The 16756-nt window shown below is 43.4% G+C and overlaps 1 protein-coding gene across 1 annotated transcript; it reads left to right on the plus strand.

Moving 5' to 3' along the window:
- Positions 1–2962: 2962 nt before the first annotated feature.
- Positions 2963–13133, plus strand: C13H10orf53 (chromosome 13 C10orf53 homolog). Its single transcript, XM_058696058.1, has 3 exons — positions 2963–3075; positions 12057–12176; positions 12866–13133. The coding sequence occupies exons 1-3, from the start codon at positions 2979–2981 to the stop codon at positions 12928–12930; spliced, it is 282 nt and encodes a 93-aa protein (XP_058552041.1). The 5' UTR covers positions 2963–2978; the 3' UTR covers positions 12931–13133.
- The last annotated feature ends 3623 nt before the right edge of the window (positions 13134–16756 follow it).

Consider the following 16756-nt stretch of genomic DNA (forward strand, 5'->3'; position numbering starts at 1 on the left):
CAACATCACTCATCATCAGGGAAATACAAATCAAAACCACAAAGAGATACCACCTCACACCTGTCAGAATGGCCAACATTAACAACTCAGGCAACAGCAGATGTTGGTGAGGATGTGGAGAAAGAGGATCTCTTTTGCACTGTTGGTGGGAATGCAAGCTGGTGCAGCCACTCTGGAAAACACTATGGAGGTTCCTCAAAAAATTAAAAATAGAACTACCCTGTGACCCAGCAATTGCACTACTAGGCATTTATCCAAGGGATACAGGTGTGCTGTTTCAAAGGGACACATGCACCCCAATGTTTATAGCAGCACTGTCAACAATAGCCAAAGTATGGAAAAAGCCCAAATATCCATCGATGGATGAATGGATAAAGAAGATGTGGTATATATCTATACAATGGAGTATTACTCGGCCATCAAAAAGAATGAAATCTTGCCATTTGCAACTACGTGGATGGAACTAGAGGGTATTATGCTGAGCGAAATTAGTCAGAGAAAGACAAATATGACAGGACTTCGCTCATATGAGGACTTTAAGACACAGAACAGATGAACACAAGGGAAGGGAAGCAAAAATAATATAAAAACAGGGAGGGGACAAAACATAAGAGACTCTTAAATATGGAGAACAGAGGGTTACTGGAGGGATTGTGGGAGGAGGGATGGGATAAATAGGTAAGGGGCATTAAGGAATCTACGCCTGAAATCACTGTTGTACTATATGCTAACTTGGATGTAAATTTAAAAAATAAAATAATATAAAACAAAATAAAAACAGGATATGTACTATTCCACTTCTGTTCATCATTTAACTAGAGGTTCTAGACTGTGCAACAAGATAAGAAGAAAAAGAAACAAAAGCTTAATAAAAGAAAAAAAAACCGACCATTTTCTGCAAAGTGATTGCCAATAAGAAAATCCAAAAGAATCTATATATAAATAAACAGAAATCAACTAAAAAGATCAAGGCTGCTTACATAAAATCAACATATAGAAGTCAATTTTGTTTTACATACCAGCAACAAACAATAAAATCACAATACAGAATACATGATTTACAGTAGAACCTAGCAATAAATCTAACAAAAGACATGAAGACCTATACACAGATAATTATAAACGGCACTAAAATACATTGAAGAAGATCTAAATAAAGGAGAGGTATTTCAAGATCATGAATATGAAAGCCTCAGAAAGATGTTGGTTTTCCCCAAATTGATCTCTAGATTCAATTCAACTCCAACAAAACTTCAACAGGGGCATCTTCTGCCTCTAATAATGGTAGACTAGCTAATTCAGACAAAGCTTCCTACAGAAGACATTTTTAAAAATCTGGCATATATGTTTTTACAAATCTTCTTGAAATCATAAAAGACCTAACCTAGATCAAGATCAGGGAGAGGATGAGAGTAAGTAAGCATAGCACTGGAGATGTTTTTACTCTGGAGCTGTCTAGTGATCTTGAATAGGCAACCTAGAAGGCAAGATGCAATTTTTGTCTTTGCAGCACTAGGCATATAAAAACTGGAGCCCAGCACCACCACGGGTGAATCCTGGCAAGCGACCACCCTCATTAGGGCAGAAATGAGGATAAAATATAAGTGAACAAATCTCCACCTGGCCTGCTCCCAGTTTCAAGCCATCTGGATGACTCAGATAACCATAAGCCCTGAAGTCATATTAAGATGATCCTGGGTTACTGGTGTTACTGGGAATTGGCAAGCAGTGAAGAAAAAAAAAAAGTCTTCTATAGAGGAAGATAACATCACCCTTGACCTCAAATTGTTCCTACAAATAATTTTTCAAATACAATGTCCAGTACACATTGAAAGTAAACCAAGAGCTCTAGACAAAATAAGCAGACACTAGTAGAAATAAAAACAGAAACAGAAACATGGGGTCTCCAGATAGTGGAATTTTCAAATGCAGACTATAAAATAAGTATCTTTACTAGGATCAAGAAGATAACCTCAAACCTAAAACACTTGGCAAGAAACTGAAAAGTATAGAAAGTGTCACAGCAGATTTGAAAAAGGACCAAAGTAAAATTCCAGAATTAAAACACAAATAACTGAAGAAAAAAAACCCCAACCATATTGATGGCTTTAATAGCAGTTAAGACACAGCTACAGAGAAAATTAGTAAACTGGATTACAGGTAAAAATGAATGAATGAATGAATGAATGCACACATACATAATATACAGTCCAAAAGAAGATTGAAAAGAGAAAAACACAGCAGAGAAGAGACATGAAGAATACGGTTGGAAGGTCTAACATAAATTTAACTGAAGTCCCTAAAAAGTGAGAAAATGGGACCAGAAGCAATATGTGAAGAGATAATGACTCACATTTTTCAGAAAACAGATGAAGGACTTAAATTCAGTTTCAAGAATTGATAAAAAACAACAACAAAACAAAACGAAACAAAACAAAAACCACCTCTCTATATATAGGCACCTTACAAGGGGTTCCAATCCATCCTATACCACTGACTTGCCTTGGAAGGCTACCTGGTCCCTCTGAGCCTTAGTTTTGTAAATACAAAATACAAAATACAACCTACTTCAGAAGGATGGTAAAAAGGTTAAATGAGATAATATATGGAAAGTGCTTAGCATGTCACTTGACAATACTTTCTGTAACTAGCTATAAATGTTGGCTCTTGTTATTTATCACTAACACTTGCCATACCAAGTAGAAATCCCGCATTTACCTGGCTGTCGCCTCAAACTACCACCGCACCTTTCTTGCACCCCAGTGATGGTGGGGCAGACACCCAGAAAGGAAGAACCCTCATCCCCACCCCTGACACAGACTCTCAGGAAGGGACTTGTGGGGAGGATCCTCAAGTTCCACCCCTACCCGCCCTGGCCCCGCCCACTGCCCTGTGGCCACACCCTTTCCCAAGGGCCTGCAGAGCAGTTGCCTAGCAGTCTGTATTGCGCCTTCGCGCAGGCTGGGTGCTCGGCAGCCATGCCGAAGAACGCGTTAGTCATCTTGCGCTATGGGCCATACAGTGCAGTCGGCCTGTCTGTGGAGTACCGCACCTTCCACCTAGAGGGCCTGCAAGGTGGGCAGCCGAGCGCCAGAGGGCCACCCAACTGCGTGTGCCCAGGTGTACCCCAACCTCTGAGCACCTGTGCAGGCGGTACCCTCTGCCTATATACCTCCTTCCTTCCGCTGACCTAAACCAAGCACCATAACCTCTGGAGAGTCTTCCCTGAGCCTCTACTTCCCCAGGATGATTTAGCATCTTCCTCTGGCTTCTACTGCTTCAAAATAGGAGTGGAAACAAACATGTACTGGGAGCCCACTGGGTACCAGGCAGTTTATACAAATTATTTGAATGGGAAGGATCACATAACCCTGCTTGAACAGAAGATCAAGAATATTAAGTGACTTTTCCAAAGTCATGTGGCCGGAAAATGGTGGAGAGTCTACATTTTCAGCATTCAATCATGCAACAAACCTTTACTGAGCATCTAATATGTGTTGGACACTCTTCCAGGTACTGAGGACATACTTGCAAACAAAGGTACATGTCCTTAAAATGACCTTCTCATTGTTGACTACTAGTTAACAGTTGTGCTGAGCCTCCAACAGAGGAATGTGATCAGAGTGGGGCCTGCCACTGGCTATAATTGGAGGGGAGAGGGGAAGATCTGGAAAGGTTTGTTTACTGGAATTATACTTGAGTTGAGCTTTAAAAAGTAGGGAGAGAAAACCAGGTAAAGAGAAGAAAGAGCATGCCAGACAGAGAAACTACAGAGGCTGGAAGCATGAACAAATGAGGTATTTGTTGAACTGCAAGAAGGATGAGGTTGGAGAGGTAGACAGGGGCAGATCCTGCACGGCCCTATGCAAGTTTCAGGCGGGGCGGGGGGGTGGGGGGTCAAACTGTGGCTGTCTGAGGAGAACAGAGCAGAGGGGGCCAAGAATGGAAGTGAAGACACAAGTCAAGAGACTTCGGGTGGTACAAGGGAGAGATGAGAGTAGCTTGGACCAGGACAGCCATAGAGGGGCAGTGGATTAAAGTAAGAGGAAGGAAAAAAAAAAAAAGTAACAGGAAAGAGGTGGGGGGTGGGGGGTGGTGAGGGTCAGGAGGATATCCTCTGGATCCAGTCAGTGTCTGGCTTGATCTAAGTGCTGATGGATGGAAGTGCTCTACACTGAAGATGACAACACAGATGGACTGTGATTTGGAGGAACATGCTCCACTTCGACCATATTAAACTTCATGTGTTTTCAGCTGTGTAGATGGAGGTACTGAGTTAGCTCTGCAGTTCTAGAGCTCAGAGAAAAAGTCTGAACTAGAGATAGAATGGTCTGAGTCATGGACTTGGGGATCACATATAGAACGAGAAGAGAGCCCAGGCCTGGGTCGTCAGTCTTCAGTGCTTTTAAATGCTCTAATTTCCCATCAGAAACTTCTCACCAGCTTTCCCTCCCTGGCTTCATGAGGTTTATTGTATGTCTCAACAGTCTTTTGCCCAGACAGCTATGCGTTTTTCATTTCCCCGCACGCCGCCCACAGCTTTTCCACCTTGTGTGAGTTCCACATTAGGTGAAACATAGACGAGGGCCTTGTGCCAGTCCCTAGGGAGCCCCCAGACAGGGAGGAACAGACAAACAGGAATTTGCAAAACATGGTTTGCTTTGCTCCCTCTAGACATGGGGACGAGGACCCACACTGGGGACAAGGGCTATTATCTTCAAGGCTGCCAGCAAGTGAGGGAGGAGGTGAGGCAAGGACAAGTAAAGATGCCACAAAGCTTTCTTAGCATCTTAAAGTTGGCTTTGTCTTGACCCAGTGTTTACTCTTTTGCCAACTTTGTTTTCCAGAGTTCTGACAAAGTTTGTTCTGACAGTTTCTGCTGTTTTTTTGACAACAGAACGTTAATGTCTCTATGGAGGAATGGGAGTTTGGAGTGCCTACTCCGCCATTGTGCTGATGCCTGCAGACCCTTTTTAATTATGTTTCTTGCTGCTGCCATAGCCAGCATGACTGTATAGAGTCCAACTAGATCATTTCCCTACCAAGAATTATATTAAAGGAGAACGCATAAACATTTCGTTATAACCTACAAATTACAGGTATTGAAGTGGGGGATACTTCCCATCTAGTTTGTACACAAATCCCATGGATCACCTGGTCACCTGTCTCCTACTTGTGCTCTTGGCACAGTTGGCAGAGAAAATGGCATGAGCAGAGGTCAAGTGCAAGGACTGTGAAGTCCAACCAATCCAATTTTGAATGGGTCTCCACCATTTAGTAGCTCTGTGGCCAAAGCCAAGATTAAGTTATTTCACTTTTGCAAGCCTCAGTTTACTTATTGGTAAAATGGGAACAGATCCCTACCTCGCTGATGTGAGATTCCAGTGGGAAAATGCAGAGTCATGAATACCATACCTACACATAGTAAATGTTCAACAAGCCTTCGTTCTTATTATTTCAGGGCACAGGGTTACTAGGAAGGGAAGGAGGGAGCCACGTGGGGCAAGCTGGGGAGCAGCAAGCCGCTGGGTCTGGCTGGAGGATGGTATGTAACAAGAGAGTCACGACTGTTTTACCCTTGGCAACAGGGAGCCAGCAAAGTTTCTTGAGCTAAAGAATCATGAGATTAAGGATGTGCCTTAAGAGGCCAATTCTCAAGGAAGAGATTTAGGGAGGAGAAGTGAGAAAAGATTAATTATTAAGAGATATTAAGAGGTTAGAAATTACGTTCTGAAGTTCAGGGGAAAGACAAAGGCAGATTTGAGTCAGAAGCAGTTATGAGTTTAAATAACATCTGTGTGCTGATGGCTCCCAAATTTCTCTCTCCGATCAGGATTTCTCATTGTCACTGGGGTGTTTAGTAGGCATCTCAGACTAATATGTCTGAAGTTTCTAAACCTAATACCCACCCCAAACCAGCCCCTCTGCATTCTCTCCCTCTCAGTTCACACAGCTCTGTTCTTTTAGTTACTCAGGCCAAAAACTTTGCAGGCAACTTTCTGTCCTCTCTTTGCTTCACATTCATCACAAACACCATCATCTCCTGCCTGGATAAGTGCCCCTATCTCTCTGCTGAGTTCCCTGTGACCACCCTTGTCCCCTGCAGTCTGTCCTCAGCACCAAAGCTGGGTGATGCCTTTAAACTTGAGTCATAGCATGGCCTGTGCCTCCAAGAACATCCTGGTGGCTCCCAGCTCACTCAAGGGAGAAGTCAAAGGCTTGCAGTGGCCTATAGGTGTCCTCCCTGACCTCGTTTCCTCTGTCACTACACACTCTGTACCCTCAGTCACTCAGCTGCAGCCACGCCGACCTCCTCATTGGCCCTTGAACACCCCTGGTGCACTTTGACCTCCAGGTGTGGCAGCTGCTCCACCTGGAATGCTCTTCCTCCAGATTCCTGCATTGTCCTCACTCTTCATTCTCTCGCAGCCTCTGGGTGTTTCTTAAAAGTCACCTTCATCAACAGCCGTTCCTTGAGCATCCCTATCAAAAATGTCAACACCTCCCTCTGCCTGCCTCTTCCCTATCTCCCTTCCTTCCTTCTTTACTTCTTCCTAGTGCTCATAAGTTTGAGCACACTCTTTTTCTAGGCCCTCATTGATCAAGACTTCATCTTTTTCTAGGTGAAACGTACATTTCACCTATTTGCCGGGAGGTTTGCTTCAGGATAGCAGGGGTTCTGGTCTGCCCTGTTCTCTGCTGTGTCCCAGTGTCCAGAACTGTGCCAGGTATATCTTAAGGGTCAATAAGCATTAAATAAATAAATAAAATTAACCTGAATGGAGCTGAACACTGGATCCACAGGAGGTGAGACTTGGAGAGAAATCAAGGAAAGACAGAACCGGCGAACAGCGGGACCTTGGCAGTGGCCCCTCTGAGGGGCGCAGAGGCAAGAGAGACCCCAGAGACAGAGGCAAGTGAGATGATTTCAAGACGAAAATGGCTACTGGGCACCAAACTGTTAAATAGGAGCCATTTCTAGTAAAGGTGAATTCATGGTTAATGAAGGACATAGAAAAAAATATTCTCAGAGACTTGGGATAGGAAGGCAAAATGGTACAGAACTTTAGAGGCCAACTTGGCCATGTCTTAAAATTTAACCATATACTGTGGAACCCAGCTATTCCATTTCTCAGTCTCTCCCATGTATACATAAACTCGTACATGTACACAGAGGGATGCCCAGGAATGTTTCCTGCAATGTTCTTGCTGATAGTGGAAAACTGAAAACAACCAGAGAAAGGACCAGCTTGAATATATTGCAGTACAGCTGTCACATGAAATGCAGTGCAGCTGGTCCATGTATATATTGACAGAGCTGGATCACCACGACATGACGTTAAGTGAGTGAGGTGTGTTCCTGAATTCCATGTACACTGTGATCCAACTTCCACTGAAAAGGACAAAGGGGGGGGGGGAGGAGGAAGAATTATGGGTGATTTAAAATGTTCTGTCCTATAATTGTAAGGTTTTATAAAAATCGTGGGTCTGCATCACATTTATGATCTGATAAAAATTCATGGGGTGCCTCAGTGGCTCAGTCAGTTAAGTCTCCAACTTTGGCTCAGGTCATGATCTCATGGTTCATGAATGAGTTCGAGCTCTGAATCAGGCTCTGTGCTGACAGTGTGGAGCCTGGAGCCTGCTTCGGATTCTGTGTCTCCCTGTCTCTCTGCCTCTCCCCCGCTTGTGCTCTGTGTGTGTCTCTCTCTCAAAAGTAAACATTAAAAAAAAATCTGATAAAATTTTAGAGTTTAAAATAGTTTGGGGTAGTTTATTTTTTTCCAGCAGAAGTATTTTAAAGAAGTAAGAGGGGCGCCTGGGTGGCTCAGTCGGTTAAGCGTCTGATTTTAGCTCAGGTCATGATCTCACAGTCCATGAGTTTGAGCCCCTCTGTGCTGACAGCTCAGAGCCTGGAGCCTGCTTTGGATTCTGTGTCTCCCTCTCTCTCTGCCCCTCCCCTGCTCATGCTCTGTCTCTCTCTGCCTCAAAAATAAATAAAAACACTTTTAAAAAAAGAAGTAAGAAAGGAGATGAGTCAGACTATCAGTTTACTAAGAGGGGCGGGAGAACTGTGTGAGCCACTGAATGTGCTGATGGTTCTCCACCTCTGAGAGCACAGGATCAAGAGAAGGTGGGCTGAAGCCTTCATTGGCAGGAGGTTAAGATGCAGGGAGAGATGAGGGAGCCAAGGGCACAAGCAGTTCTTCCCGCAGTAGGGGAGGGGAAGGAGTATCTTGAGAAGATCAAGGGGAGAATTTTTATGGTTGAAGAAGTGCATTGCAAGCTATCAGCAGGTGGCTGATGTTTAAAGTTAGTTTATGTATCCCTGAATGATGATTCATATCGTACCAGCAGCCAACATTCACTGAGGACTGGTGACAAATGCCAGGGTGTTAACAAAAGCGAAGCAGGGAGTATCTGGTCCCCCCCCACCCCCGCGACCCCATTCTGCTCCACACTCCCCCCCACCAATTTAGAGTCAATACTAACATCACATCAAGCAGAGTGGTGCATTCACAGGTCCCCATCTGTAAAATCTGCATCTGAATTCTGTATGTTTCTTTAAAAATCATAGCCCTTTATCATTTCCTGAAGTCCTGCTGGCTTTGGAAATATGCCTGATATTTCCTGAACTTACTGTGCCTTAAGGAATCTGAAAATTTTTGTTCTTTTTTTATTACCCACAAGTTATAATGGTTCAGCAAAAATGTCTCTATTATGGACTCAATATTAATGAAACTAAACTATGTAATGCTTAACCAAAGTCCTAAGTAATCTCCTGACCATGGTTGCTCCTTGTCTACTGTCCTTAAGTCTGCCAAATGAGCTGCTAAAAGGAACTAAAAGGAATTGAAACCAACCCATAAAAATGGGATCTATGCTTATTTAGCGACAACACCCTGTGTGCCATTCTCCTGTCCCTAGCTATGCATTAGCTGCTCACATCAATGGTCATAGGCATTTCATCTGTGCCCAGCAGAGAAGGGGGAGATGTCTGTCTGTCTGTTTGCCTTGACTTCCTAACTAGCAGTGTTTAAATCCCTCCCAGATGGTGCCCAATTCCGCCAGCACTGAGAAAAGGGAGGCTTTTCTGTTTCCCTTCAGCTTACCCAGATCCCCCTTGAAGGATGAGGTGCCACTTCAAAGAGGCAGGCATTCTGCGGGTGGCCTTACAGCTTCTGGTTGATTTATGCTGGAGTTTAGCTACCGCCTTTGGAAAGACTTTGTTGCATGGAGTGTATTTATCTGACCTTTCTTTGAATAGACAACCCCACAGCAGCTCGTAGGAAAGAATGGGTCCTCCATGTAGAGAGGCGGCATTTGGATGAGCTGCAGGAATTCTGGTGCTTCTCCAGGTTTGATCCCTTAAGCCCGCACTGACCACCCTACAGCTGGGCTCAACACACCCCAGACTGATGACAAGGGGGCAGGCGTCCTGTGGGGGAATATATGATGTGGGGTCTGGGGTGGCTCATCGCTTTAATAAGAATCAGACTTAGGTCACTCAGGATCCAAGAGAGTCATTGGAGATTCCCAGCACAATTGAATTGAGTTTGTTTATTTAACAAGCTATATTAACACCAAGCATCTGGTGGGGTTGGGGTGGGGGGATTAGGGTCAGTGAGGGAGATGTGCTCCCTTAAAGACCCCGAGAGCCCATGCTTTGCGAACCATGTAGAAAGTGAAGTGAGAAGTGGTATGCTGTCTTAAGAGGGTCTCTCCCTGTAGGGCTTGATCTGCTCAAGTAGGAGGCGGACTCTCATTATTTGGCACCCCCACTTCCACAGGGTGGATTATTTGGTACATCAAATCCTGTTTCTTAGATTCGCTTTGCCATGAAAGAGTGCTGCCTTTCTCATAAAAGTAACCCCAGACCCAGATGCTATGTGAGACTCAGTCAGACAGGGCTCTGCCCTCTGAGAAAGGAAAGGTCTGTGGACTGCCGAAGGGTGTGCGCCTTCCCAGGTCTCGTGCAGAGCCCTTCCTCACTTGCACTGCATTACAGTGAGCAACTCCAGACACAGTCTGTGCTTCCTTCTCTCCAGAACCCCCAGGCCTTAGAGAGTCGCTGTTGTGTGTTAGTAGTATAGAGGTAACACCTTGCCTCCAGAGATGGGGTTGGAACAGAGAAGCTGTTTTGTTCCTGATTTCTTCCTATCAAATTGAAGTACATTTCCCAGGAACATCTTCTGACAAGGCAAAGCCAAGGTTCTGGAGGCCAAATTGCCCCCTACCCACTCACTTGCAACTTTTCCCTCTCAGGCTACACATCCCCTCTCCTGATGGGGTGCTGCTGGGAGAGTGTCTGCTTCCCAGAAACCTCTGCCTATAGACTGCCTTTCTGCTTCCTAGACTGTCCCCTGGCCATCCCAAACTGCATGGACTGCTTCATTTCAACAAGGCATTAGTCCAAGCTCAGTGCCTTCCTCCAAAGATGTTTAATACAAGACACTTTAATAGGATACAATAACATAAATATGCGAGAGGAAAAGATGCGGGTGTTCGTAGAGAGAGAGGCGTTAGCCGATGCAGGGTCAATTAGGGCTCCCGCTGGGTGCCCAAGGAGCCCTATCTCGTTGATGGAGATCCTCACTGAGTTACTCTCTGAAGTTCCTTTCCGGAAGTGAAATTAAAATCACGCAATTAAAATGTTCACAGTTGGGGCTGGATGTTCTTGAGCTGATTGAAAGATGAAGAAGTGGACACGCCAACATTTTGAAGCAGCAATTGTCTCTGTAATTAAGTGCAATTAACTGACATAATTGTCTGCTTTTCTGCACATAAGACTGATTGCAATGCTAAGACTCAAAAAAAAAAAAAAAAAAAACCACGCCCTTCATCGGATTCCTCATCCCAACCTAACCAAAATTCTCACTGATGCATGAAGACTACCAAAGATGGTGACTGAGCACAGCGACTCTATCACCAATGTTACAAGGTGGACATGTCAGGAAAACGGAGGACAGACATGTTAGAGAAAACAGAATCCCATGCTGTTCATGTACATCATTTCTCCTAAACTCCTATACTTTTGCGTTTCCACGTTAGAGAATAGATCTAACAACTTTTCCATGGCTCATCTCTAGGGAAGTGATAACCAAAAAGCAACTTCCAAAGGTGTGAATAAAAAACGTTCAGTTCATTAGCTTTAAAACAAAACAAAAAATAGAAAGCATTTTATTTCTCCTTAGTATAGAAAATCTGGAAAATGCTGGAAGAATAAAGACAAAGAAGTTTCACACACTCTTACCAGAGAGATAACCACTGAGTATTTCTTTTCTTTTCCTATTACATATACATACTCTAATTAGTAGTGAAGATGTGTTTTCATATATGCTATACATGTACCCTGATTGTTTGCACATATTACAAATATTTTTCTTGGTATTAAAAAAATGAATAAACATTTTCTGAAATGATCAGAAAAAAACTCATCATGTGGACCTATCATCTTCTTATGATTTGAACAATAGGTTATACAAAGTATTTTCTATTATAAAACTGCAGAAAGGAACCTCTCATTACAAAAGTCTGCCTGTATTTCTGTTTTGTTTTGTTTTGTTTTGTTTTCCTGAGGAAGCTTTCTTATAAGCGCATATCCCCTGGCCAGAGTTTATTCTGTAATTCTAAAAATTTTTGAGGCTTTTGAGGCTTGTATTGTCAAATTAATTCCAGAAAGGTGGCCAATTTATATTTCCATCAGCAGGATAAGAAGTTACCTAATTCCCCCCATCCCCTCCAGCACTGAGTATCATCCCTATAAAAAAAAGTTCAAAAACTCTTCCTAGAGACATCTCCTATTTCCACATATCCTATGGGTCTGGGGCAAATTGCAACCAAAACCTGAATTGCTCAGGTCTCTGGCTGTGCTTTCCAGAAAAGGTGAGGGCACACCGGGCCAGCACCAGGTAGGTACCCAACAGGGCAACTGGAGTTATAGCCATGGGCAACTGGAAAGCAAGCCAGCTGCTGGCATCCATGAGAACATCCACATGGCAGGTTAATCTAGAGCCTGTCCTCATGCCACCCACACTCCTCTCCATCTTTTCCAGCTGTATTGGCCAGAGATGGACACAATGTCATCCTAGAAAAGATAGAAGACTGGAATGTGGTAGAACTCATGGTGAATGAAGAAGTCGTCTTTTACTGCAACATCAAAGACCTGGAATTTGGTAAGTCCTTCAGCACTGCTCCCAAGCAGCATTTTGCCTTCTCTGAAGTGGGCTCGATTTCTAGTTGAAGTGGCCAGTGGGTTAGGACCAGATTCAAATTGGACTTTTTTCTGAGTCTTAAATTCTTACTCAAAGCCCTGTGTACATGAGTAAGCACATCCTAAACCACACAAAGTGCTTGATGCTCTGGGTTCCTACCCAGAACACTGGACACAAAAGAGGGACAGAAAGAAAAATGAAGTTTTAGCCCAAGATTTCAAATGATATAACAGGCACTTAGGGGTAATAGGTTTGGGGGTTTTCTTTTATTCTTTCTTTTTATTTTCACATTTTAACAATGTGTATTTTATTATCATTTGCCTTCAAAACAGGTTTGTTCCATTTGATTGTTCTACCTAGGCTTGCTAAGACAATTAGAGTCGACACGCCCTCAGTGCATGGCATTATCAGTGACATTCTAGGGATTTCATTGCCCTGGAGAGCTTCCTGCCTGGCAGGCTGGCATCGCACATACCACACTCTGCTCAGAAGTAAAAGTTTTTGCTGTTATTATACTCTGTCTAAGGCTAGTTAACAATTTAAGTGACTGTGTACTTTGAGACTTGTCTTCTAGTGGAAATCGTACGTGTCTCACATGACATGAAATTGTACAGAAAGCTGGTCAAAGGAAAATGTATCTATTTCCCTAGGAGGTGATGGTAAACTAGACCCACTGTGCGAAGAGGCCAGGATAGCCGTCCTAAACGCCTACTGATCTCCTCACCCAGACAGGCACCTCAAGTCAACAACACAGCAGCTGCCTCTGGCAAACAAAAGCAGTCATTCCAGGATGCTGGGCTCTGACAGTCTAAGGTAATGCAGGCCTATCCTTCAGCCTGCCCACCATAAGGTCTCTCACCTGGCTGCGAGGGAACAAGCCCCCCCCCCAAAATAATAAAAGCACATCATCATTTGCAGCATCTTTCAATCTCAACCCACAGGGAGAGTCCTCCAATATCAGGTATGTGCTGAGCTGAAGGAAATAATAAAATGCAATCTAATAACAGAAAGCCATCCTGTACTAATAACACAAGAGTTTGCCAGGAGCATCTGAGATTCCATTCTCTAGTAAGGAAAGAGCTAGGAGCAGGTAAAATTAAAGATTGTGGGGAAAGGGGAGCAGAAGGGAGAAGAGTGGCCCTTGAAAATCTGAACCCAGAGTTAATGTCGGTATTTGGAAAACCGGCTATTTCTACAGGTTGATTTCTTGCTCCCAATGCAATAATATTTTAAGTGTTCAAATACAATTCCCTAAAGTCAAATCGCCAGTTATTCTTCATAACAAGAAAAGTATCTGCCCTCTTTTGCATGAGCCAGCCCAACAAGCTGTTCTGCAGAGGGCCAGAAAGAGCCCAGGGCAGACGGGTAAAGTGGCTGCTTGTCCTTCTGGAGGAACACACAGCCCTGCAGGGTTAAAGAAGGTTAGTCATGGGCAGTGTAAAATCAGCTGTGTCAAAGTGATGCTCTTTGTACTTTCAGGTCCTGTGCACCAACTGTAGCATCCCTTCTTAGCCATAGAGACATGCAGATATCAATCTAATGACGTTAAATGTGAAGTCATGGTAAAAATGCATCACACCTTGTAGGGGAAAGATGAGTTCCTTCACAGAAGACTCTGGGCACCCTGGTGAAAGAGAAGGGCTTTCAGGGCCTCCGCAAGGCCACCGGCTGGCTCCCAGCGCAGCCCCTTTGGGGAGGCAACCACCCTGCTCCCCGCGGCTTCACTGCACCTGGGGAGGCCACCCTTCCCATAACTCCAGGTGGCCTCAAACCTCCTGCACCCCAGAACTTCAAAGGCATCTGGGACACGATGAAACCACCTGTACAAGTTCTTTCTCGCATGTGAGGATATGGGGATATAATTTTCATTTTCAGCCCAAGCTTCACTTACCAGATTTCACTCAGAGATTACGATCGCTTTAGGATTCTGGAAATACTTAATCATCCTCACTGAGAACCTGAGGTTAAAAAAGTTTCCCCCTGGCGTCTGGTGCCAGTTCTCACATGTCTTCAGTAACCCTAGATTCAGTTTCTCTGTCTTAAAGACCAGTTTAAGATGTAGAATTCTGGTTTCATATAAACATTTTACTATAAGAGAAATACATTTTCATTACAGTCAAATGGAAAAATACAAGTGGGAATAAGGTATACATTTGATAGCATTTTGGTATATTTCAATTTGAGTTTCTTGCATTTATGTCTGAATATTCATTAAGAGATAGATATATAGAGAAATTGATTTCACTAAGTTGAGACCACGTTGTATGTACCCAATTATGTATCTATTTTTTAACTTGGTTTTTTGTGTTGACCCTCTTCCCAAGTGACTAAGACATTTGTCCAGGAATTCTATCATGAATCAGGAAATTTCTTCCTCCTTGAATAGTGATTCCCACTTTCACTACCATAACTTTTTCTGCTAAGAAATAAAATGGCAAGCTTTCCCATCAGCATTCAGTGCAGTAACTTCAGCTCTAAGGACTCTGGCCCCTCTTCAGGCTCTGCAGCCCACCCCCCACCCCGTGTTGAGCAAGGGCCCCACCAGGTAGCTGCCTTGCCCTCCTCTGAGACGCCCCCCCAGCCTGTATTTGTGCCCTCAGAGGAGCCCCCCCACCAGCACCTACACCTGCTCTCCTTCTCTCCCTGACCAGAGCAGAAGGGCAAGTAAGGCAAGATTGCACATGATTCTAAGACAAACTCGAGCATGCAAAACTGCTGGGAGATGCCTATGCCCCAGGTGCTGTGTTCCAGTTTCAGAGTTAAATGACATATGAATCAGCATCGCCAGAACAAATCACAAGGTTACCTCTGTGTGGTAGGCTTGGTGGGGTGGGACTGCAAGACTTTCATTTCTTCCCAGTATGGAAGAAATATTTTTCAGTGGTAGAATTTTTACTTTGTGTGTGTGTGTGTGTGTGTGTGTGTGTGTGTGTGTGTGTGTGTGTGTGTGTTGGGGTTGAGGGTGCTTTTAAAACAAACATTTAAAATAAAATCAAGAGTTTGGGGTGCCTGGGTGGCTCAGTCAGTTGAGTATCCAACTCCTGATTTCAGCTTGGGTCATGATCTCACATTTCATGAGATTGAGCCCCACATCAGGCTCTGCACTGAAAGTGCGGAGCCTGATTGGGATTCTCTCTCCCTCTCTCCCTGTCCCTCCATGCTTTTCTCTCTCTCTCTCTCTCTCAATAAATAAATAAATAAATAAATAAATAAATAAATAAATAAATAAATATACTTTAAAATTTTTTAATAAAAATAAAATCAAGAATTTGATATAAAAGTCATCTGCCCATATATCCTAGCCCTTCTCTGTCATTAAGAAGAGCTTCCTCTTTGGAAATGTGTTCATTTTTCAGTCTAAAGAAATGTGCTAGGATCTGTGTCCATCTTCCTCTGTCTTATGTCTTCTTGAACATCTGTCTCCCTGCAAAGAAACAGGAAACATGGCTTGCTCCTGATTGAAGGCAAAAGCCCTCTGTGCTTCAACAAGCTAGACATTCGGGTGCCTTTTAATGCTTTTAAAATGCCACTTAGTTAACTCACATTTTAACTTTATTAAGATGCCAAATCAATTTCATTGTATAACATGAAAATGTGTAAAGAAATTCTCTTTAGTAAAAGACATCTTTACTATCTTTTAATAAAATTAGAAGCATAGCTCCACCTTATTAGTTTTTAAGTGAAATTTGGAATCTCTAAGTTTATTTCTTCTAGTTTTAAAATTTAAAAAGAATAGGTTTTTTAGGAGCCTCTCTGGGCTTGCTGCTGGGGGCCTCACTGGCTATATTTGCCCTCTTGGTAATTTCACCCTTAAAAACATCGACAGACAATATGTGAAAAGTCCATATATAAGAGAACTGTGTTAAAAATTAGTTTCCAAAGTAAGCTGCTAGGACATTTGAGCAGTCGGTATATGCAGGGGGGACCCCAAAGGCCTCTGTATTTCCTCGCTAGCAAAGGCTAGTGTGGACACATATCCCAGGCAAAGTAATACTGAGACTTGATGCACAAATCCCCCTGCGCTTTGCAGACACCACAGGGGAGAAAATTTCAGGTTTCACATGTTCACCTGTGGGTGCTGTGCTTTTAGGAGAAATACACCATTGGCCAAATCCAGGTAAAAGACAAGAAGATGCTAGCCCAGGTGGCTGGCATGAAGCATAGAGAAATTTTCTTCCCAGATTGTTTGAACATTTTGTGGGAAAGAGTCTATTTGTAGTTATTTGGTTGGGTTTTTTGTTTGTTTTGTTTTGTTTTTGTTTTTGTTTTCAATATATGAAGTTTATTGTCAAATTGGTTTCCATACAACACCCAGTGCTCATCCCAAAAGGTGCCCTCCTCAATACCCATTACCCACCCTCCCCTCCCTCCCACCCCCCATCAACCCTCAGTTTGTTCTCAGTTTTTAAGAGTCTCTTATGCTTTGGCTCTCTCCCACTCTAACCTCTTTTTTTTTTCTCCTTCCCCTCCCCCATGGGTTTCTGTTAAGTTTCTCAGGATCCACATAAGAGTGAAACCATATGGTATCTGTCTTTCTCTGT

This window comes from Neofelis nebulosa, chromosome 13, assembly GCF_028018385.1.
Source record: "Neofelis nebulosa isolate mNeoNeb1 chromosome 13, mNeoNeb1.pri, whole genome shotgun sequence".
NCBI classification, from domain to species: Eukaryota; Metazoa; Chordata; class Mammalia; order Carnivora; family Felidae; genus Neofelis; species Neofelis nebulosa.